The 22,597-nt window shown below is 40.7% G+C and overlaps 1 protein-coding gene across 2 annotated transcripts in view; it reads right to left on the minus strand.

Moving 5' to 3' along the window:
* The window catches only part of macrod2 (mono-ADP ribosylhydrolase 2), a 608,721-nt gene that overhangs the window by 182,272 nt on the left and 403,852 nt on the right, over positions 1-22,597 (minus strand). For both annotated transcript variants that reach the window (XM_007892291.2, XM_007892290.2), the window contains exon 9: positions 3,980-4,010. In XM_007892291.2, the coding sequence (XP_007890482.2) occupies positions 3,980-4,010 (31 nt within the window). The remainder of the gene's footprint in view (positions 1-3,979; positions 4,011-22,597) is intronic.

Raw genomic sequence — 22,597 nt, forward strand, 5'->3', positions numbered from 1 at the left:
TGTGACAAAACAGTTTGTTTATGGGTGTCACCATGTCACTTCTGCAGCAACCCCTCCCTGGATGTGTCTAATGGGATGCACTGAAAGATGGTTCTGTCAAAGTAGCACAGACCCTCATTTTTCTTTTGTGTTCCACAAGGTCCATCATTTGTAGCCTACCCTGATTGTGATTAGTTGTCTTAGTGATGGTTTTGACACTGCAATTGAGAAATGAACTATTACTGTTATTCATCTTGCTGACTAATGTCTCTCTCTCTCTCTCTCACACACATACACACCAAAATCTGTAAGCACCAGGGGCTTCAGACAAACGTGACCCACTTTATTACAACTAAGATTATCAGGAATGTACATGGAGTCCTGTAACATAGTGGTTAGAGCACTCTCCTTGCAAGCAAGAGGACCCAGGTTCAATTCCAGGACAAGGTGAAATCTTAGGCAAGTTTCATTACTCCGCCTGTTGTTAGTCAATTGGCGGATCACTTTCAGTGGATAATAATCCTTAAAAAAAATAATCTGGTCACTCAATCCATGACTGTTTGTGGGACACTGCTGAGCACAATTACCTGCTGCATTTCGCCTACATAATATACAGTCAATTTATTTTACAGTATATTCTGCAAAGCGTTTTGAGACGTCTCGATGATGTGATAAAGTGCTAATAAAATGCAAGGATTATTATTATTATTATGGTTATTGACCAAAGCTATCTAATCCTGTATTTACCTAATGTCCATGCAGGGACAGTTCCACTAGGAGATCAATGAACAGGCATTGAAACAGATTTGAGCTATGCTGAGGTTAACTGTTTGCTCCTTATCAACACCCAAGCTGCGATCAGCTAACTCAGCCCAGACCAGGGATTAAAACCTGGGACCTTTAGGCTTATGTGGCAACCATAAGCCCCTCATTAAGAAGGATCATTTAACTCCAGACCGACCAGAGAATGAACCTCAGACTGCTGGGTATGTGGTAGTATCTCACAATGGAGCCTCGTTTTATTGCATTGGTTGCAATCCATAAAATACCTCTTGCGAGGCATGATAGCCGGTCTCACTATGCAAGAAGGCAGCCGCCCAGCTTGCTCCCTGGCACGCCAGCTGGTTCCTGCGTATTATAAACAAAGTTGTGCTATTAGGGAGCACATTCTAAAGGGGCTGCACTGTACCAACCAGTGCTTTTTGCCACAGAAAGGCTCTAGTCGTGTCATTTTCACCCAATATTTGAGCGCGATAACTTTTTTTCAATAAAGATTATTTTTTGCAATTTATGACTCATTCTTCCCCTAGCAGATTGAGCAGAGTAAATGATGTAGCAGATTTCAAGGAGCGTTCACTCTCAACCACTGATGGAGTGTGGCAAAAAAGGACAAAGTAACCTTTTATTGGTTAGCTCCATCTTGCTCAGTCAGGTTCTGGCAATGACCTTCGCTACAAATGCTCATAGTCTAAATTGACGTTCCAGTGCAGTTCTGGAGAAGTGCTGCATTGTTGGTACAGTCATCTGGATGAGACACTAAACTGAGGTCCCATCTGCTTGTTCAGGTGGACGTTAAAAATTCTGAGGCACAATTTGAAAATACCTCATGTTGTCCCAGCCAACAATACCCCACATACAACTCGACACTTAATTCATGGCTGTATACAAGTCATTGCTGGGTGCAAATTGGCTCCTGCATTCGCCTACAAATACATAGTCACTATACTTTATGTGATTCCAAGTCCCTAAGTGGAGCTTGACCCAACAACTTTCTAACCCAGAGGCGAGAGTGATATCACTGGAGCAGACTGACAAGTTTATCTTATTTTCCAAACGGTATTTTTAAAGTTATTTCAGCCTGTGAATCTCTCATTTTATCACCCTGGGAAATCCTGGATGATGTGAAAAATACTTGTAATTTACTGGAAAAACATGTTAGTAATTTGGCATTTCTTTACATCTGCTGCATCATGGCAGGAAAATAGCAGTCACACAGATTCTGTTTCTAGAATGTGGTACATTGTAGGAACGCATTGAGAAAACGGGATTCCTCACACTGTGAATCCTGTTCCCAGTCAGGAGGCGTGTCGGGAGGAACTTCCTACATGGAGGAAATTAGAAATTAGCTTTGGATTTATCCTCACCAGCAAAAATGTAGTTGCTTTTGGTTTACTAATATAATAATAGTTACATTTGATATAGCCCCTTATCACTTTGAGCCTCAAAATACTTGATTTTACTGTAAAGTGTAATGACTATGTATTTTCGCCCACAAAACACACGATCAATTCAGTTTACAATATATTCTGTGAAGCGCTTTGAGACGTCTCAATAACTTGAGATGCTCTATCAAATGCAATGATTATTATTATATTATTACTTTGTTGGCGATACAGTAGCCGCAGCAATGTCCCACAAACACCCATGAAGCGAATGACCAATTTTATTGTACTTCATTTTGTTAAGCGTCTTATATACCGTTAAAAGGTTACTTAATGAGATGACACTTTGAGGCAGAAGAGCCCAAAGTTATCTGGTCAATCCTCATAATTCATCTCTGTAATACTACAGATCAACCATTTGTGTACTTCTCTGAAGTGCTTCTTTTTATGATCATACCTGTTATGAGGTGACAACCAGATGTCTACACAGCTCTCCAGGTGTGGACAAACATGTCATGTTGGAGCCAGCTCAGAGAAGCTCTCACAAATAATTTGACCAGCTAATTAAATTTATAATCAATTTATTCTGAAAATAAGACACCAGGATATTAAAATATCCAGACAGCAATATTAAAATATCCAGCAACTGTTCCTTGCTGCTGCATCAAAGTTGTGGGATGATAAATAGGTGTACAAAAAGGCTACATCTTTTGAGCCTCAAAGGGACATATTTCAATTTCACAAAGAATAATTTCAAGACTAAAAAAAAATTCCACCTTTGTGAGGAATTGTTGTTTCCTAAAATCTGTGCTCACAAATCACGCGCCTGTTATTTTTTGTTCTGCCAGCAAAGGAACTCCAGGTAGAGAATCATTTGTCAACAACTGCAGCTTGTTTCCACTTGAAACTCTCAGCTTCATCTGATAATGAAGAGCTTCTTAATTCCAGCAAACATGTTTGAGACTCACTGCCAACCATCTCAAACCGTCCGTCACATGTTGATCGCATGATGCTGAGCTCCAGCCCAGGGCTAGAGACGGTGTAGAGGAGCACTCACAGAGGGAGAAGATGTTCTCCCTGGCAACCGCTGACAGGTTACATGTGACAGTCTGAAGAACATGTACTTCCAGATTGTGGTCTGCCATTTGGAAATCCCTGATCTATGCTACGATTTTCACACAGAACTTACACTGCTGCGGGCATAAAATAAATGTGGCACAAAAACTGTGGTGTTGCAAGATGGCAACCCGGGCAGTGGGACATTGTGGGACATTGCTGTGCGCAAATTGGTTGCCACTTTCGCCTACAAAACCATGCAGTGACTTCTCTTAGGTAAGCAGGATACGTCCTTCTAGGGAGAGAGCACACATTCCAATCCAACAATCTATCTCTGGAATTTGTGGATGAAATGCATGTAATTCTCAGTTTGGTTTGGATACTCTTAACCATGGCGATGGGTTACTGCTTGGACACCTAGCTGACCCCCCCAAAAAAAAATCACTATACAGTAATTCCTGTGAAGCGATTTTAGACGTCCTCTCAACACGAAAGGTGCTGTATCAAATGCGAGGATTACAAATAGTTAAAAAAAAGAGACTTAAAAACTGGAACAGGTTTTAATCCCTGTTCAATTCAGAGTTTTAATAAGTGTGAAGTTCTGTGTTGTAGCACTCATTCTATGGGAAAACGATTAACTCACCCGGAAATAATCAAAATGAGGTGCTAACTGATTTACTGGATTGCTTTGCGCATACCTAACAGAGAAAAATAATTAAAAAAAACAGAAAGACAGGGAGGTTCACATTTCACAATAAGTATTAAAAACAAGCAGTACTTACCATAGATACCAGTGGATATACAAGGGAATGCCTGCAATTAAAAAAAAGATTGAAGTTTAACCACACAAAAAAAAATCAAAAATTGCCACGAATCTAATCTGATTAAGGGATTAGTGAACATTTCAGAAAAGTACATTGTCTTTTGGGCAGATTAGGGAATGGAAACACAATAGCAACCAATGCAAATCTTTGTACTTATGTGAAGATCTTGTTTTATGTTTGAAATAAATCAAATACTCCACATACTTTTGTGAAACTTAAACCATCGATTTTACTTTCTTTGAACTCACACTAGACATGTAAGAAACAGCAGTGTTCAAATGCCCGGATCAGTAAATGTTTAACTTACTGGAAAAATAATAGACCGACCTCACAGAAAGCAGTTACGGTACAGTACGTGAGATAAGGCTTGGCTTTGATACAATGCTTTATCACATCATCAAAATGAAGTATTTCATAGGATTTTTTTTAATAAGTATATTTGTTGGCGAATGCGGCAGCCAAACTGTACAGCAACATCTCACAAACAGACAATAGGACACATTTTTAGCTGGAGGAAATCTGGTCTGGAAATTAGAAAAAATGTCTTCTCTTTTTGAATAGTGCCATGGGATTTTTAACCTCCTGAACAGGCAGACAGGACCTCAGTTTACCATCAGCCTAGACTATGACCTCAAATTCACGATGTGGGGCTCGAACCTATAATCATCTGACTCAGAGGCACAAGTGCTACCAACTAGACACCTAAATAAAGACCCCATGGCACTTCCTGGTGCTATCTGCTTGCATGACAACATTCACTCTAGTTCAATGCAACTCTGTTTTAAGAACTTTCAGATGAGAACATAAGAATTAGGAGCAGGAGTAGGCCATTCGGCCCCTCGAGCTGCCCCGCCATTCGATAAGATCGTGGCTGATCTTCAGACCTAACTCTAATTACCTGCCCTATCCCCATATCCCCTAATCCCTCTGTTTTTAAAAAATCTATCAGTCTCAGCCTTGAAGATGTTCAAGGACTGAGCATCTACAGCCTTCTGGGGTAGTGAAGTCCATCAATTCACTACCCTCTGAGTGAAGAAATGTTTCCTCAACTCTGTTCTAAAAGGCTGACCCTTAATTTTAAGACTGTGACCCCTGGTTATAGATTCTCCTACCCGGGGAAACAGACCCTCAGTGGCTGCTTTACTCAGCCCTTTAAGAATCTTATATGTTTCAATAAGATCTCCCCTAATTCTTCTGCACTCTAGACAATACAGCCCTGGTTTATTCAGCCTATCCTCATAGGTCAGTCCCCTCATCCCAGGAACCAACCTAGTGAATCTACGCTGCACCCCCTCCAGGGCAAGTATGTCCTTTTTTAAATAAGGAGACCAAAACTGCACACAATACTCTAGGTGCGGTCTCACCGAGGCCCTATACAGTTGCAGCAAGACTTCCCTACTCTTGTACTCTAAACCGTTTGCAATGAACGCTAACATACCGTTCGCCTTCTTAGTTGCTTGCTGCACCTGCAAACTAACCTTTTGAGACTGGTGTACAAGGACACCCAAATCCATCTGCACACTAACGCTATCTAATCTCTCCCCCTCTAGAAAATAATCTGTTTTTCTATTTTTCTACCTAGGTGAATAACTTCACACTTCTCCACATTAAATTCCATCTGCCACCTACTCGCCCACTCCCCTGGCCTATCTATATCCCGTTGCAATCTTTTTGCATCATCCTCAGAACTTACTCTCCCACGTACTTTAGTGTCATCCGCAAATTTAGATACGTTACATTCAATGTCCTCATCTAGATCATTGATGCTTGATTTATTCCGACATGATAAGAAGCTATATTAAATACAAGTATGTTAGTTATTTACTTATTTCTAGATCATGATTCATTTTTTGTTTGCGTCCTTATCTTTGGTCTCAGTCCCACTCTGTGACCAGTACTTGAGAACAATCTGAAAATTTTGAAACTGGCTTTGGGGGTGGATACTAATTACACCTCTTTGCCAGAGAGTGGCCTAAAATCCTGCAATATTATTCAAAAAGAGAAGAGTGTTTCTCCCAGTGTTCCGGGCATAATTCTCCACATAAAATTAGTCTTCGCTTCATGACTGGAGAGGGATATTGACGCTGTCTGGTGTGAAGGGTGCTATATAATTGCAAATTGTTACTGTTATATTGCTGGATTTGCATACAAATAATAGTCGCACTCCATTTTGCAGTGGTATCCTGCAAAGCACTTAGAGACATTCCAATGATGTAATAAGGCGCTATATCAAATGCAAGGATTAATATTAAGGTGTCAACCTGGCTCAGTTCGTAGCACCCTCACCTCTGCGTCAGTGTGTGCAACAATTCCCCCCAAGTAAACTTAGTTACTCACTTTATGGCTATTTGTGGGACGCTGCTGTGCGCAAATTCGCCTACAAAATCTAGTTTACAGCGTATCCTTTGAGACATCCTCCTAACGTGAAAAGGCGCTTGAACTTACAACCTTCTGACTCAGAGGTGGGAATGCTACCAACCAAGCCAGGCAGACATGATGATTTCACATGATGAGGCATCACATCAATGCAAGTATTTTATGATGACTGAAGTAGCATCGAGCTGAATACCGCCCTGCATTTGATGGATATTTTACTAATATTTTACTAATCAAACTCATGCTGTGAAGCCCATCAAGACTTTTCTGTTTTGTAAAAGGCACTATATCAATGTAAGATGCTGTTAAGCATGGGATCTTAATGGTGTAGTGAATCACAGCAGCGAAACAGTGCTGTATAATAATCATCTTTATACTTGATATAGTGCCTTTCATGTTTGGAGGACGTCTCAAAGCGCTTTACATACTACACTAGCTTGTACGATATGAATGACCAATTTTATCTGGAGGATTGTGAGTCAGGACACCAAGGAAACTCCGTTCTCTTTTCAAATAGAGCCGCAGGATCTTTAATTTTAGGAATAAAAATAAGCTCCGATAACACTGGGTTTGAAAAGTTGTGTACTATAACATTGGGTAGGATTTTGGCTCTCAGCCACGACGCTGTTAGGAAGTACCAGGCAGAGAAAGAGCTGCTTGTTTAGGCAAAAATTTTCGTGAAAAAAATGAGGTTGCAATGCAGTGTAATATATTGCATGCTTGTGAGCATCATTTTAAATTGATCTTTTTAATGCGTTAATATATATTGCACAATTATAAGGAAACCCACACTTTTACTTTGGAAGCCGTTTGACACATAAACCACTCATATCAGTTGCTCTGTTCAAGTGATTTCAGTTTGATTGTCACAGTTTGTCAAAACCATTAAAGAAACAAAGCTCTCAAGCCGTTATAAATCATAATGAATATGAAACACTGAAGTACATTTAATCTTACAATGTATCGTATATCAACCCAAACTGCTCCAACTTTCAACAAAGCAACATTCTTTTTTGTCTCCCGTAAATCACTTGTGGTCATACAATCTCGACCAAAGAGGGTTGAGGCGTGCTGTGAGCATTCAGTCATCCCTGCATTGCAACCACAGAAAATCTTTTTTCAAGAAAATCTTTGCCTTAAACAGGCAAATAAGCATGTTTTGTTTCAAATAAACGTTCATCACATACATCGCATTGACCTTTTAAAGATCAGGTCAACTTAATGTGGCATTTTTGAGATTCTCGCTGTAAACCTTTGCCAAATTGAAATAATCTTGGAAAAAGTTAAAATGATTCCAGTAGAAACAGCTAATACTGCTTTACTAGCGTCAGATAGACCACTGAACATTTCCTAGTGATATAAAGTTCATTTCATCCAACTAATAATAATAATTTGCTCACTCAATCCACGACTGTTGTGTTGGACACTGCTGTGCACAATTAGCTGCCAAGTTTCGCCCCCAAAACGTACAATCAATTCACTTTACAGTATGTTCTGTGAAGCGCTATGAGACGTCTAGAAGACGTGATTAGGCGCTATATCAAATATATCAAAGGATTATTATTATTATTATTATCAGAGCTTCTCAATAGCCACCACCTTGGAGATTTAACCCAGGCAATAAGAGGTTCTATGTGGGGGTTATAGAGTTACATTAAGTAATACAGCACGGAAACAGACTATTTAGCCCAACTAATCTGTGGCGGTGTTCATACTCAATATGAGTGACTTTTGTGAGCGAATATGGAGGTCAATCTGCACACAATGTCCCACAATCAGCCTTGAAATGAAAATCATGAGCCATCTGCACTTGATATTTGCTATTCTGTCACATAATAATTATGGGACCCAATATTAAGTACTGTAATTGGCCACGGCTGAAATGCTCAGTTACATTGTGTTAAGGGAAGTGAGTATCATGTCAGGATACAGACCTTGGATCCGAATTTGAATCATTGAGACTTATGGAATGAGGGTTTCTACTCTATGTTGTTTACAGGAGTCTTACATGAAACAATCTTGGACAGTCTCAATCCAGTTCCATCATACAAACTGCCCCCAGTTCAGCGACATTTGGCATTCTCATTCAGAGACGTCACAATGATGGGTGATGTGGGAAATGGAAATGTCACACTGATGCATCACACAGTGGCCCGACAATAATATTCGAGCATACTAGGAGAGAAATTCCACCTGGGTCTAGATTTATTCTATTCATGGAGCATTTCACAAAGGGCTCGCTGTTGGATTCACTTTTGACTTTGAAGCTGGATTTCAATGGTTCTTAAAAGTTACTTTGAGAAAACCGGTTCAAAATTAAGACTTATTTCAGAATTTGCCAAATTCTGGATCCCCTGAATAATAATAATAATAATAATCCTTGCATTTGATATAGCGCTTTTCACATCGGGAGGATGTCCCAAAGCGCTTCACAGAACACACTGTAAAGTGAATTGACTGTATATTTGTGGGCGAACGCGGCAGCCAATTGCGCACAGTAATGTCCCACAAACAGACGTAGATTGAAAATGACCAATTTATTATTGTTTTGGTTTTGGAGGGATTATTATTAGGCTCTGTGTGGAGTAAGGAAACTTGCCCAAGGTTTCGCCCTCTGCCTGGAATTGAACTCAGGTCTCTCACTTGCAAAGCGAGTGCTCTAACCACTGAGCTACAGGACTCCACAAGTCCTGTAGTTAAATAATTACTGTAGTTATTACTATTATAGTTACAAATGTGTTTGCTCTCTCATCCCACATCTTAGGCTTTGTCAGAGTCTTTAATTGTTTACTTTATTCAATATAAAAACAAACAGAATAAACAAATTTATTTTATAGCTTGAACTTTGATTAGAAAACAAACTTGTGTAAATAAAAATAGGAAATTCCTATGAAATAGAGGAAATCCTTCTTGGGTGGACTTCTTCCCCTGTTTTCTGTTTAGAAGGAGCTTTACTCTGCAAATAATAATCCTAATCATACCTGACCAGTCAGTGCTTGATGCTAATACTAATTACTAAGAGGAGAAACATGTTCAACTTCCTGGCATTGGCATCCATTAATGTGAGCGTCCACAAATTTACCAACATACTGAACTGAACAAACTTTCTACGTAAGAGTTTTCATAGATTCATAGAATGTTACGGCACAGAAGGAGGCCATTCGGCCCATCGAGTCTGTGCCGGCTCTTTGACAGAGCAAGTCACTTTCACTAACCCCAATCACCAGCTTTCTCCCCATAACCCTGCAAACCTGTCTTCCCCAGATACCTATCCAGTTCTCTCTTAAAAGTTGTTATCGAATCGGACTTCACTACCCTTTCAGGCAGATCATTCCAAATTCGAACAACTCGTTGAGTGAAAAAATTTCTTCTAACCTCCTCTCTGCTTCTTTTGGTAGATATCTTAAGACTGTGACCATGGGTCACAGACACACCTACCAGCAGAAACAGATTTTCCCTATCTAGCCTGTCGAAACCTTTCATGATCTTGAAGACCTCTATCAAGTCCCCGCGTAACCTTCTCTGCTCTAATGGGAAAAGTCCTAACTTCTCCAGCCTGTCCTCATAGCTAAGGTTCCCCATTCCTGGTATCATTCTCGTGAATCTCCTCTGCACCCTTTCCAGTGCCTTAATGTCCTTCCTGAAGTAAGGTGCCCAGAACTGGACGCAGTACTCCAGCTGAGGCCTAACCAGCGTTTGTATAGATTAACCATAACCTCCCTACTCTTATACTCTATGTCCCTACTAATAAAGCTCAGTACACCAAATACCCTTTTTACTGCCTTATCTACCTGCCCCACTACCTTTAATGATTCGCTCACTTGAACACCCAGATCTCTCTGTATGTTCACCCCCCTTAAGATTGAGCTACCAAGTCTATATTGCCTCCTATCATTTTTCCTACCTAAGTGTATCACTTCACACTTATCCACATTGAAATCCATCTGCCACATGTCAGCCCATTCCACCATTCTGTGTATGTCTGCTTGCAGTTAGTTACAGTCCTCCTCACTATTTACTACCCTACCTAACTTTGTATCATCTGCAAACTTGGAAATAGTGCTCTCTATGCCCAAGTCCAGATCATTAATATATATTAGAAAGAGCAGTGGTCCCAATACCGATCCCTGGGGGACACCGCTGGACACCTCCTTCCATTTCGAGAAACACCCATTAACCACCACCCTCTGCTTTCTGTCACTCAGCCAGTTCTTAATCCAAACTGCCACTGTCCCCTTAATACCGTGGTGTGTCAAAAGCCTTTTTGAAATCCATGTAAATAACGTCCACCGCATTTCCCTCATCAACACTCGCAGTCTCCTCTTCAAAAAATTCTATTAGATTTGTTAGGCAAGATTTGCCTTTAACAAATCCATGTTGGCTGTCTCTAATTACCTCATGTTCCTCTAAGTAGAGATTTATTCTGTCCCGGATTATGGTCTCCAGTAGTTTTCCTATTACCGAAGTTAGGCTGACTGGCCTGTAATTTCCGGGTTTGTCTTTCTGCCCCTTTTTGTAGAGGGGGTAACATTAGCCACTCTCCAGTCTCTTGGAACCATTCCTGTGTCCAATGAAGATTGAAATATAATGGCCAAAGCCTCCGCTATTTAAACCCGTATCTCCCAAAGCAACCTTGGGTGAAACCCATCTGGTTCTGGTGACTTATCAATTTTGAGCCCAGTCAATCTTTTCAGAACTTCCTCTCTGTCTATAGTAATCTGATCTATTTCCTCTCACCCAATACTGCGGCATTTGGGGCATCCATTTCCGTTGTGAAGACAAAGACAGTTCTGGTGGGTATTTGTCTATACGAACTTATACATTCTGAAGGGGAGGGGAGATTTTACATTCATTCTGCCTGTGTTGGAAGGAAACATGTATCTTTATTGTCTAGAGATTTGTGAAGCCACAAGCATCCAAGTTCCCAACAGCCTCAACAGGTTGTGGAAGGGAAACAACAAAAAATCTCTTTCTCCAACTTCCTCAACCAGACAGAGAATATGAGCCCACCATATATGAAGCTCCCAATAGAAGGGAGTTTCTCCCAGTGTCCTGGCTAACAATGCCTCAAATAAAATTGATCATTCACTTCATGTCTGTTTGTGGGACACTGCTGTGCACAAATTGGCTGCCGTGTTTGCCCATAAAAGATAGTCAGACTGCACTTTACAGTAATGTTCTGAGAAGTGCTTTGAAACACCCTTACCAAAGTTAAAGGCGCTATATTAAATGTACAGATTATTATCATAACACTGACACATACAACTGGTACAGATTCATTTATCCCACTTTACTGCACAACTTTAATAACATCCCATTAAAGAGAAAAGAGTCTGATCCATTATACATTACAATCCGTTATCATTTCATGGCTATTGTCCTATTGATGTTTCATCATTCTTAGTTTATTAAAACAATTGCATGTTAAATGGTTATTTTGTGAACATGACCTTTATGCCTAATAATTTAACTAGTCTGTCTATAGGGATTTCATTATTCTTACATTACTCTCTTATAATTTCCATCCATCCTTTGGATCTGCCCTTCAGATGAGACGCTAAAAGGCCTGTTTGCCTGCTCAGGTGAACGTTAAAGATCCTACTATTCTGATAGCCCAGTTTCCTGGCCAATAAATCCCCTAAATAAAATTGGTCACTCACTCCATGCCTGTTTGTGGGACAATGCTGTGCACAAACTGGCTGGCATGTTTCGTCGACAAAGTACACAGTCACTCCACTTTACAGTATGTCCTGTGAAATGCTTTGAGATAATGCACGATATCAGATGCAAATATTATTAGCAGTAGTATTATTCTTCAAATCATCACCTGTGCCTTTCTCCTCTTCCTCCCAAATAGATGGATACTGTCAACATTTTGCAGATGGTGAAAAATGTCTGGCATTCAAAACGTGAAACCCTTTCCTTTTGAAAGGGTTTCAGCTTTTGCCATCACAATGGTTTGCTCCATAGAGTTGAAGACAGAGTTACATAGGCCTGAAAACAGACCATTAGACCCAACTTAGTCATGCCAGTTTTTATCTATCTTCTATCTTCTTCTATCTTTATTCCTGTATATATTATGATATAGTAATAAAACGACAATGTCTGTCTGCGCTTCAAGAAGGATCTCAATAACTGATTGACGTAGAGGCGTGATTTATACCTCATCGGAAGGGACTTGCATCTTGGAGTGACATGGGCATATTTGTTTTCGGGCATCTCCTATTGTTCATGAGTTATTTTCAGTTTTGCGTTTTTCACTGCAGTTACACCTGGTGGTCACGGAGTCCTCCCAAAAGGAATCCTCCCACAGGAGTCCTCCCAGATGAGTATAAAGATGAAATGTCTGTCTGTGAATTTACATTGGATCCTTTGGCTGCAAGCAAAGCTGCAACGGGTACAGCTAGTACTCCGTACAAGCCCTCTATCCCTTCTCTCTCAGATGTAGGAAACACCTCTCCTTATTGTGGAGAGGAACAGATTTGACCACCCAAAAATAAGATACCAGCTTAACATAGCCGGTATATACTGTAAAGCAACATTTCTTTGTTGTCTGTTGGATGAGAAATTGTTTAATTCTTCTCTCACCCCATGTCACCATTCATATTTTAATGGTTACAGTCCAAACCCTTTTCCAAAAGCTGTGGGCGTGTTCAGTGCTGAAATCAGTTGATAATTCCGTGCGCCCCAAATTTCGCCCGCACGTGAAAGTCAAGTTAAATCAAGGTTTGAAATTTACCTCCAAATTCATTTTAAGGGTATCAATTCTGAATGCAAACACTGGGGTTCCTTGGCCTCTATTGGAATTGCAGTACAATACTCTGCTCTCATTGTTGGCAGCAGTTGATGGAAACTATAAAAGGGTTTCAAACTACTGTTATCTCTCGATCTCGCTGGAAAATGATTAAAGTGACAAATCATTCCACAAGCATCAGGCATAATAAATGGTAATGCTCGAGAATGCCTATAGCTCATATCACTAGCAGATGTTTGGCTTTCAGCAGCCACACTGACACCAACATTAGCAGCTCTACCCTTGGCAGATAAAAACTGCGCGATATATCTCTCTAGGCACAGCAGCAACCTTAAAACTCCCATCCTTTCAGAAACATGCTCAGGAATCTGTCTGAAATATAGTTTTCAGGGTCTGACATATTTCCAAAGTTGTGTCTGCACAGAATGTGAACAGAATTAATGACGTCACCTTTTTTAGGAAGCACAGCTGTTCGGTTCGCTTACCCTGGTTGTCACGCTTTTATAAAACTTTTGTAAGGTTTTCAGTTTTTTTTAAAAAAAGTAACAAAGCAACATCGTTAAATAAAAAAGGAAGCTGTGGCACTCAAAAAAATATTTTTATTTCCTGCGACTGTTCACTCATTGAACGTGCAGTTATGTCTATGCTTTGTCAAACCTCAGTCAATTCTTCCATCATTGGATCAGAACTTTCCTTGTATGTGTGTGTGTGTGTGTGTTTCGTGCAGATGAGAGATGGGACTTTACAAGTGACCGTTTCTTGTCTGAAGAGTGATTCTGGAGACGTCAATGGTTTAGCATGTGCGCCCATCCCTGCAAGAAGGCTTCAGTTCCGTTAAGGAATTCCAGGTTTAATATAAAGTTACAAATGATCTGATAGTTGAATTAGTTATGCTCCGAGGATAGCCATAGTGGCTTGTGTTAAACAGAGGTTTGGATCTTTGCAGACTGCCATCTCTCAGGGACTCATACTTACGTCCAATCCTCACCTATACTTATTGGCTCGTGAATGTTAGCAAAATCGATCTCGGTCTCTTGCTCACAAACAGTTTGATTGGCAAGTGCCAGTGAAAACCCATTTCATTCTATTGAACTCAGAATGGATAAAAGGCATGTAGATGCCTACTCCAGAGCACAGTCTATTCTCTGCAAAGTGCAGCACATCACCAAGGTTGAAAAGATTGGCAGGAAAAGTATGTTAGCTCAAGAAGGAGTGGTTGGTTGACACGAAGCATGTGCTTCAACAGCCCATTGCAATTCCATGAGAGAAAGGAGATTGCAGGAGATAAAGATTCCATAGATGTAATTTTTTTTGTCAGCTGGATATATGACACATGCAGAAATCCACCACTGTTCTTAAGTGTCAAAACCAAATTGTGTGTTCCATGCTTGCCATTTATATACGGAAATTTCCATGTTTGGAATGGAATGTGCACACTCTCCCCAGAGGGACTCATCCTGTTTACCCATTTCCGGAAAGTATTAGGTATTAGTATTAGGCCGGGGTTGGCAAAAGCCAAACCTTGGGGACCCAGGAGTGTGGATTGGGGTACTGCAAGTGTTTAACCAGCTAAAAGGGCAAACAATGCAGATTTAACTGGTTAAACTCCAGCAGTTCCACAACATTGAAGGTGATAAGGAGTTCACAGCTTTCAATGTTCTGGGTAAGAATGAGTTACAAGCAGGAGTGTCAATCAGTGTCAATTTCAGCACAGTACAACAACAACAACAAGATTCCATTTATAGAGAGCCTTTTACGTCGGGAGGACGTCCCAAGGCGCTGTACAGTTGGGTCAGGACCCGAGCAGGGGGGAAATGGTCAGGGTGAGGGAGGGAAGGGAGGGAGCGAGGAGGGGGTAGAGAGTCGAGAGGGGAGCTGAAGGCACGGTCAAAAAGAAAGGTCTTGAGTCCGGCCTTGAAGGAGGAAAGGGAGGAGGCGGCGAAGGCACTGGGGGATAGAGTTCCAGAGCCGAGGGGCTGAGAGGCTGAAGGCCCGGCCACAGATGGTAGGGCGGTTGGGGCGGGGGGTGTGGAGCAGACTGGAGCCAGAGGAACGGAGGGTACGGGCAGGTAGGTAGGGGGACAGTAGGTCGGAGAGGTAGGAGGGAGCAAGGCCGTAAATGGTCCAGCCTTGAGGTAAGTAAGAAAGTGTGTGGGCAGAATGGATCTAAGGTTGGGAGAAACAAAAGAGAAAGATTCAGACGAAAGCGAAAAAGAGACACGGAAAAGGTTACTATAGAGCAGAACTTAGAGAATAGAACCCAGAGGTGAACACATTTTTGTATCCAGTCCAGAAGTGTTAGAGGATTCCTGCCAGGTATGGGACCAGTGTTAAAGTCATGGATGAATTTGGGGCTTAATAGAGAGTTTGAGCGGTTGACAGAAAAATAATTGTTTGGCATGTAAGAAGAAACGTAGCTTCTTGGAGGCAGCTTTGGCAATGCAGCAGATGTGAGAATTCCCCTTGAGCTCACTGGAGAGACTAAAACCTGGAAGACTGATACAGATTCCGTCTTCAGAGAACGTAAGGGAGAGAGTAAGGAATGGGTGGTCACTCTTGTGAAGTACAAACACCGATATGAGTGGCCTGTTTCCGTGCTGTGCATTCTTCATATTCATTCAAAGAAACAAGGTTGTCGTTGCGCCTTTATTAAGGTTTAATGAACGATTCAGGCACTCACTGTAAGAGCAGCGCGGGCTGTACGCACTGTGGCTGTTGATAAATCTACAGCAGAGGACTGCCAGGATAACTACAGGGCTGTGACTGAGACAGCTGAGCAAATGTTGCTGATGACAGAGCTAGATTTTAGACCTTCACTAGCCAAAGGGACTACCGTCCCCATGATTTGGCCTGGAACAAATACAGTTCTGCAGCTACACCTCGTTAAGTTTGAGCAATCCAAAAAGGACACAGAGAATGCTGGTGATAAATACTTCAACACTACTTCTCCTGCCTGTGGAACTCCGTCCAATTCCTGCCAGTGGAACTGCATGCCAAATCTCAAATGCAGAGTTAACCATAACAATAACAACAACAACTTGTATTTAGATAGCGCCACTCATGCTGGGCAGGTATCAGGGCATGACGGGATTTGTAGATGAGTGAGAGGATCTTGAAATCAATCTATTCTGTGATAGGGAGCTAGTGGAGCCTGGCGAAGACTGGTGTGATGGGGGTACGGAGTTCAGTGCAGTCCACAGACCCAGGATTCTTGGAGCCATTAGGTTGGTACTGGTACATCAGACCACATTCCTCATTCAGACTATTTTGCTTTCAGTGGCATTAAGGTCTATTTTATGCAAGCTCTGTCCTCATTTAGAAAATGCCTGCTTGTTTGCAACTAATAAGCAAAAAAAAGCATGTGGCTGCTGAGTGGCTTTTTCTTCGGTGGGCAGTGGTTGGAATTAGATAAGGTTATCTAAAAATAAAACCAGAAGCAGAGCTGAACCAAGAGTTTAGTCTTGATCATCAGTTCCCTTTGGAATTGTTGAATTAAGTGCTGATAAACTCTCAGGCAGGTGTGTTTATTGTGAGTTTTGGCACACCAAGCATTGTATTTTAATGGTATGCAGTGAAGCCAACAACCCCTGGTGTGACAGAATGTGGATAAAGACATACCCTCTGCTCTTTTTCATGGGTAATTGCCATTATTAGCAATTGGCTGTCACGATCACCTACAATATACACAGTCAACACACTTTACAGTGAATCCTGTGAAGGGCTTTGAGATATTCTCCAGATGTGCCGTATCAAATGTAAGGAAATGTAAGGATTATTATTTTATTATTATTAACTGCTGCATAAATTCCCTTAACAATATACCAACATTTTTGATGCAGATCAGCGCAGGCTAACTTTGAAGCACTGTTTCTTATAGAAGTATAGAATTCTGTTAAATCAGTTTCTCACTGGGTATTGGAGCTAATGGCTATTCTCATATATATATATATATATAAAAATCCAATCTTTGTTCTATATGTAACAACAGCAATAGTCATATTCAACCTTATTCACTATAATCCTATTATAATGACTAAGGTTGAATATGTCAATTGCTTTTGTTTTACCCATTTTGGTAAAAAAAATCCTCATAACAACAATAATCCTTGCCTTTTGATCTGACACCTCAAGAACATCTCAAAATGCTTCAAGCTTCTGTGAAGTATAGTGACTTGTATTTGTAGGTGAATGTGGCAGCCAATTTGCATGCAGCAGTATGCCAAAAACAACCATGAAGTGAATGATTAATTTATTTGGAGGACAGCAGGAGAAAATTCCCTTCTTTTTTCAAATTGTGCCATGGGATTTTTGACATACGCTTCAACAGACAGACAGGACCTAGATTTGTCTCATCCAAAGAACAGCAGCTCTGACAATATAACACTCCCCCAGAGCCCTGCTGGAGCATCAGACTAAACTATGAGCTCAAAGTCCCGACCTGGAGCTTGACGAGAATGCTACTGACTAAATCAGGCCGATACCTATAAGGGGTTTCACAAAAACAAAACTGGAACTGAAAAGGATTTAGTGTTATTGACCAGGGAGACTGATGTATCACAGGAGTCTTTTGGAAAGTCGGATGGGTAAGCTAAATGTGCCAATCGTTTACTCCTGCCTGAAACTGTTCCTATGTAGATTAGTATGCGAAACCTCAGGCAAGTTTCCTTACTCCACACGCCTAATAATAATCCCTCCAAAAACAAAAACAATAATAAATTGGTCATTTTCAATCCACGACTGAGGCCGCATTTTGCCCACAAATATACGGTCAATTCACTTTATAGCACTTGAGACGTCTAGAAGACGTGAAAAGCGCTATATCAAATGCAAGCATTATTATTATTATGCTAGCACACACGTGTTGAAATAAAACCTCAGTTACACATCACCTGAATAAAACTCACAACTTAAAAGGTCATTATTAACCATGATGTTCTTTTCGCCCACAAAATACACACTCAATTCACTTTACAGTATACTCTATGAAGTGCTTTGTGACGTCTCAAAGATAAGGCATGGCACTATATCAAATGCCCGTATTATTATTATTATTTTGATAATATTTATTGCAAGAGTACTTTTTTTAAAAAATTTTTGCTTTTGTGATTCTTTTGGTTTTACGCACTCAGCACTCCAAACTGCTACCCTATATGAAGGGCACTATTTAAATACAAGTTGTTGCTTATGGAAATTTTTGTGACACAGAACAATGAACAAACCAGGTCCGAAATAAAAAGATCTTTCGTTTTTGCACGTTCTCAGCCAAGTGAGAATTGGGTCTGTGGTTTTCCATTCAAATAAATAATCTAATGCATATTTCATTATTTCGGCTTTATGACATTAATACTATTGCCCAATGTCCAAAAATTAAACTGTAGCAAAGTGAAAAAAAAGCAGCTAAGTTAAGCCTTATGAAGCACTACAGGTTTCGAGGTCAAGGACGTAAATAGTCATTGAGATTCCAAAAGGAAAAGACATTCACCAGCCAAAACAATCTGCCTCATAGTTATAGAAATATAGGAATGTACAGGATTAGGAAATAATAATACTTGCATTTGTTATAATGCCTTATCATGTTGTTTAGACGTCTCAAAGGGCTTCACATAATATACTGTAAAGTGGATTGATTTTGTGGGTGAAACTCAGCAGCCAACTGCACACAGCAGTGTCCCACAAACAGTCGTGGATTGAATGACCACATTTTTTTGGGGGGATTTTTCTATCGCCGGAAAGCAATCTGCCAATCGACTAATGAGAGGGTTCCTACATACTGCGAGATAAACAGAGGCGTGTGGAGTAAGGAAACTTGCCCAAGGTTTCGCCCCACCCAGGAATCGAACCCAGGTCCTCTTGTTTGCGAGGCGATTGCTTTAACCACCACGCTACAGGACTCCACAAATACCACTGTGCTTCACATGGCTTTCTGTGTAAGTGCAGTGGTTGGCGCACTCGGCTCCCAAGCGAAGAGGACCCGGGTTCAAATAACGGGAGGGACAAAATCGTAGGCAAGTTTCCTTACTCCATGTACCTCTGTTTACCTAGCAGTAAGTAGTCACCTGGTTGTTAGTCTTGGCGGATTGCTTTTCCTGGGATAATAATCCCTCCCTCCCCAAAAAATTGTTGACTCACTCTTATGACTGTTTGTGGGACACTGCTGTGGGTAATTGACTGCATTTCACGAACAATTACAGTCAATTCACTTTACAGTGTATTCTGTGAAGGGCTTTGAGACGTTTCAACAACGTGATAAGGCCCTGTATCAAATGGAAGAATTATTATTATTATTGTGGAGGGGTACAGGAACAGTGGAGCCTCTTCTAGAGTATAAACCCTGGCATGAACTGTTTGGTATAAATGGCCTGTTTCTTGCTGTTACGTTCGAAGATAACTCAAGGACCTGTATTTCAATCTGGTCATAACTGACGTCTGACCTTTTTCTGGGGGGTGGGGGCAGGAAGAAATATTTAAAAATGAATTTACATGGTGATTTTCTTATAAAACATTTTTGTATTTTTGTGCAATTTTAAAGAGTTAAATATTTCCTGAAACTCAAAACCATGGCATTCATTGCTTAGATTCACCAGGTGGATTTGTAGTTTGCATAATGTTTTCTACAGCAATACCACAGCTGTCATGAGTGAAGTACATTAGATATAAGACTTTATCATTCCGAAGTGGTAAAATTGTCAAAATGAATAATGCTACAATTTCTCTGTTCTTGAATCCTCAGCACTATGCACATGTAATGTTAATCAACCCTTGGACTGTGAGGGCATTCTTAAGAAAAACACAAAATTCCTTCTGTGCTGAACATGCTCATGCACTCCGCAAGTCAGGAACTGTGAAATAATTCCTATTCCAAATAAACAGCGAATCTCTTAAAAGCAGTTGTGTTACTGGAACCAGGTGATGGAAAAAAGCACCTTGTGACTTAAACACCATGTATCCCACTCAAACAGCTCCATCCCTAGATAGCCACAGAGCTGAGGTCTCGTTACCTGTAATGGATTTCCTTGTAGTAGACGCAGTTTATGTTGTGAGCTTTTTTTTCGGGAGTCAGGGCAGAATTCCAAGGCTAAAAGTCACAAAAAAATCTATTGACATGGTTCAAAAGGCCAGTCAAATAGAACGTGGTTACTCAACCACTTTACTTAATCCTCCTCTTCACCTCCATAGTATCTATTCCTCTGGATCTGCTCTTCAACTGAAAATATACAGTCAATTCATTTTACAGTATAATCTGTGAAGCGCTTTGAGACGTCTCAACGACGTGATAAGGCTCTATATCAAATGCAAGAATTCTTATTATCAGTGCCTTGGGAGATCCTCCCGATGTGAAAGGCACTAAACAAATGTATGCTGTGGTTGTTGTTGATAGCTCCTCAATTTCTTTCCCAACTCAGCATCGCTCCCTTCCACCCTATGAGAAGAGCTTTTTGGTACCAAACAAACCAGTCTCCATCAATGTGTTGAAGTTAATACCAGGGTTCCATTTACACAGTCAAAACTAAAAAAAAAAGCAAGATCTATCACTGAACCAACTAACACTGTGTGTCGAATACACTGAAAATCCATGGATCCTTCTCACCTGCACAATGGGTGTTGAGCGTTTGCTTTTCTCTCCCAACCCCCACTCCCCCCACTGAGGCCAACATTCCATTGAATTGGCTCACCGAACAGTCTTGGGGCAATAAAATCCATTACAACCTGCAATGAGGTATCAACGTTCCACATGATTTGTTTTCACTTTTCACAAGAGGACATTTTCTTTCAAACTGAGGCCCAACAAGCCTTGACAGGATCATACCTACCCAGCTTCTTTGTGCTCTCTTGGTCGATAAGGTCCTAGATAAGATCACAGTACACCTACTTGCCCTCTCTCTACTCAGTGCCCTTCCATTTGGATGTGCTTTCAACAGAGTTGAGATTGTTTTGTTGAACTCTATTGAATAAAGAGCAAAGAACAGATGGACATGCATTACTTTTTTTTCGGTCAGTGGCATATGTGGAAACCCATCACCATGTTGAGGAGCATCCAAAACAATTCCACATACGTATGCCACCAACACATGGAAATGTTCCTAAGTCTGGAATGGAATGCACATTCTCTTTCTGGAGACACACACTTTTTTACCTAATTCCAAAAATTAGTAGGAACAGGTTGACAACAGTCAAGGCTGAGGGACTCCAGAATGTGTGCTGGGGTAACCACTGGAGTTTAACCAGCTGAAACTACATAGCTTTCAGTTGAGAGCAAGCTTTCCTGCTGCTTGTCCAGCTGGGACCCCCTACCAGATAGGGCTTTGGCTTGTAGTATTGCATTAAAATGCACATATTTTTGCATTTTGCATATTGCATTAAAATGATGTTTGCTTAGGCTGAGCTGCCAGGTCAAGGTGTGCAGTGTGCCTCTTCTCAATCGTTATAGGCCCGGCAGGGTGAAACCTTGGACAAGTTTCCTTACTCCACACTCCTGATAACAATCCCTCAAGAAAAAGGAACAATAAGAATTTAAAAATTTAAAGCAGCAGCCAATTGCGCACAGCAGTGTCCCACAAACAGTCGTGGATTGAGTAACCAAAAAATTAAAACATTTTTTGTGGGATTATTACCCTCGGAACGTGATCTGCCAATTGACTAAAAACTGGGTTCCTACTTACTGCTAGGTAAGGTGGGCCAATCAACCCATCAAATGCAAGGATTATTATTATATACTGATTAGAAATATTCATTAGTTATTAAAAGCAAACTTTCTCGACATGCAGTCATTAACATAAAAAATATTTCCTAACAAAACATTTCCAGTTGTGGATCGTTTTTTATAATGGCATGAGGCAGCTTGTTTTCGCTTTGATTTGCTAAGGGATCTTGGAATTCATTCTTTTTCAGTTACTGAAGGGTGATTTCTTCAGGACATTTTGATCCTTATTGATACAGACGATGAGATCTGAGAGAGACGGTCAAAATGTCCTGAAGAAGAAAGCAACCTTCAAACACACCAACCTTGGGCAAGATCCTTATTCCACACGCCTAATAATAATCCCTCCAAAACCAAAAACAATAATAAATTGGTCATTTTCAATCCACGACTGTTTGTGGGACGCTGCTGTGCGCAATTGGCTGTCGCGTTTTGCCCACAAATATACAGTCAATTCACTTTACAGCATATTCTGTGAAGCGCTTTGAGACATCTAGAAGACGTGAAAAGCGCTATGTCAAATGCAAGGATTATTATTAAGATACGAAGAACCCTGAATAGCATGTGTGCCGCACACAGACACACACTCTCTCTCTCACACATACACACACTTTTTCTCAAATACACATATACTTACTCTCATAAACACACACTCTCACACATACACATCCACACAAACTCTCTCTCTCACACACACACACCGACTCGCTCTCTCAAACTCTCAATCTCTGAGTAAAGAAAAACTTCC

The sequence above is a fragment of the Callorhinchus milii genome, unplaced genomic scaffold (assembly GCF_018977255.1).
Source record: "Callorhinchus milii isolate IMCB2004 unplaced genomic scaffold, IMCB_Cmil_1.0 Scaffold3, whole genome shotgun sequence".
In the NCBI taxonomy this organism is placed as follows: Eukaryota; Metazoa; Chordata; class Chondrichthyes; order Chimaeriformes; family Callorhinchidae; genus Callorhinchus; species Callorhinchus milii.